The sequence below is a fragment of the Hemibagrus wyckioides genome, linkage group LG19 (assembly GCF_019097595.1).
Source record: "Hemibagrus wyckioides isolate EC202008001 linkage group LG19, SWU_Hwy_1.0, whole genome shotgun sequence".
Classification (NCBI taxonomy): Eukaryota; Metazoa; Chordata; class Actinopteri; order Siluriformes; family Bagridae; genus Hemibagrus; species Hemibagrus wyckioides.
Genome location: NC_080728.1, coordinates 22,550,235 through 22,551,602, shown reverse-complemented (window position 1 = coordinate 22,551,602; position 1,368 = coordinate 22,550,235). Strand labels below are relative to the sequence as shown.

The 1,368-nt window shown below is 36.0% G+C and overlaps 1 protein-coding gene across 1 annotated transcript in view; it reads right to left on the bottom strand.

The window, feature by feature from the left end:
* Positions 1–72, bottom strand: part of krr1 (KRR1 small subunit processome component homolog) — a 15,573-nt gene extending 15,501 nt beyond the window's left edge. Inside the window, 1 exon segment of the mRNA XM_058416798.1 lies at positions 1–72. This exon segment is cut by the window's left edge and continues 32 nt beyond it. Coding sequence (XP_058272781.1) covers positions 1–41 — 41 coding nt within the window. The 5' untranslated portion in view covers positions 42–72.
* Positions 73–1,368: the final 1,296 nt, after the last annotated feature.

The following is a 1,368-nucleotide window of genomic DNA, read 5'->3' as shown; positions in this document are numbered from 1 at the left end:
GACACCGCTTCACTCATGTCTGCTCTCTCGGAAGCCGCCATTGTTGCTTGTAAAACCGGATATGACGCCTCCTCGAGACGGAAGCGAGCGGGTTTATTTTGTATTTAGATCCATCACATATAAGTACAAAGAATCTGTCCTATATCCCCATATTTATTATTTTTATTGCCTTTTTGGCCCTGCATATTTCCACTAGTAATTTTACACTAGTAAATACACTAGTAATGTTCTCTCTATATACAACATTCCTGTGAAAGATCAATGTAAACTAAATTTAATAACGAAAACCCAAAAGAAACCCAACTCTTGGCTGCTGAGAGACTTGTCAATAAGAGGAAGAGTTTTACTTTCTAAAGCTGAAGGATTCTCCAGACTCACTCATGCAGCTCTTTCCTTGGAGGTTGATAAAGGAATATTAAAAAAGGTTGAAAGCATGCTAAATAATTTTTGGTTGGAAAAATTAAAACCCACTTTATTCAGATTATTGTTCAAGGTTTTACTACCTTGAACAATACTTTTAACATTAATTGGATTAAGAATTTTCTTAATAATCCCTCTTCACTCTGGAATGTTATCCCTAATTATATTTTCTCTAAAGTTGGTGGCCTGAATTTTCTTTTAGTTTGTGTCAGGTAAGGGTGCGCCTCCACAGAGCAGGATCAGACCCAAAGTGCAGGGATAGCAGCTAGTCGGGATAATTTACTTTTAAAATATACAGATACATAGAACAAAATCCCGAGAACAGAAGAGGCACACAATAACAACGAGGACTCAGCAAAAACAAAAGCAACACGACCCATATAAACAGGGGAAATAATAATGACACATTAGGAACAGGTGTACAGAGACAGGGAGGAGGTAAGTGTTAGGGCAAACAGGTAAAAACACGAAACGAAACAAACCACATGACAAAAACCCGCTGCCAGAAAGCCTCTCAAGTGTTCCGGCAGGGAAATGTCCACCCATCCTGACACTTTGTAATTATAATATCTCAAAAATCACTGTCAAACTGATTTTCATAAGCAGATGCTCTTGGCTTCGTCCATAATACACAAACATGACTTTTCTCCACACAGATATTACATATGAAACAATAAGGGTATTTTCTACAAGAATAAATCACTTTTCTTTGATAGATGGTTCAAAAGCAACCTCCTTTTAGCTGGGCAGCTTTTTAAATCTCAGGGCAAACTATATCGAATTTTCACAAAAATATAAAATCCCTTTAACTGCTAATGAATATGCCATTGTTTACAATTTTTCAATTCAATTCAATTCAGTTTATTTGTATAGCACTTATTACAATGGATATTGTCTCAAAGCAGCTTTACAAAAGAAGAGAAACAAAGAAAGGAGAGAAAAAATAAA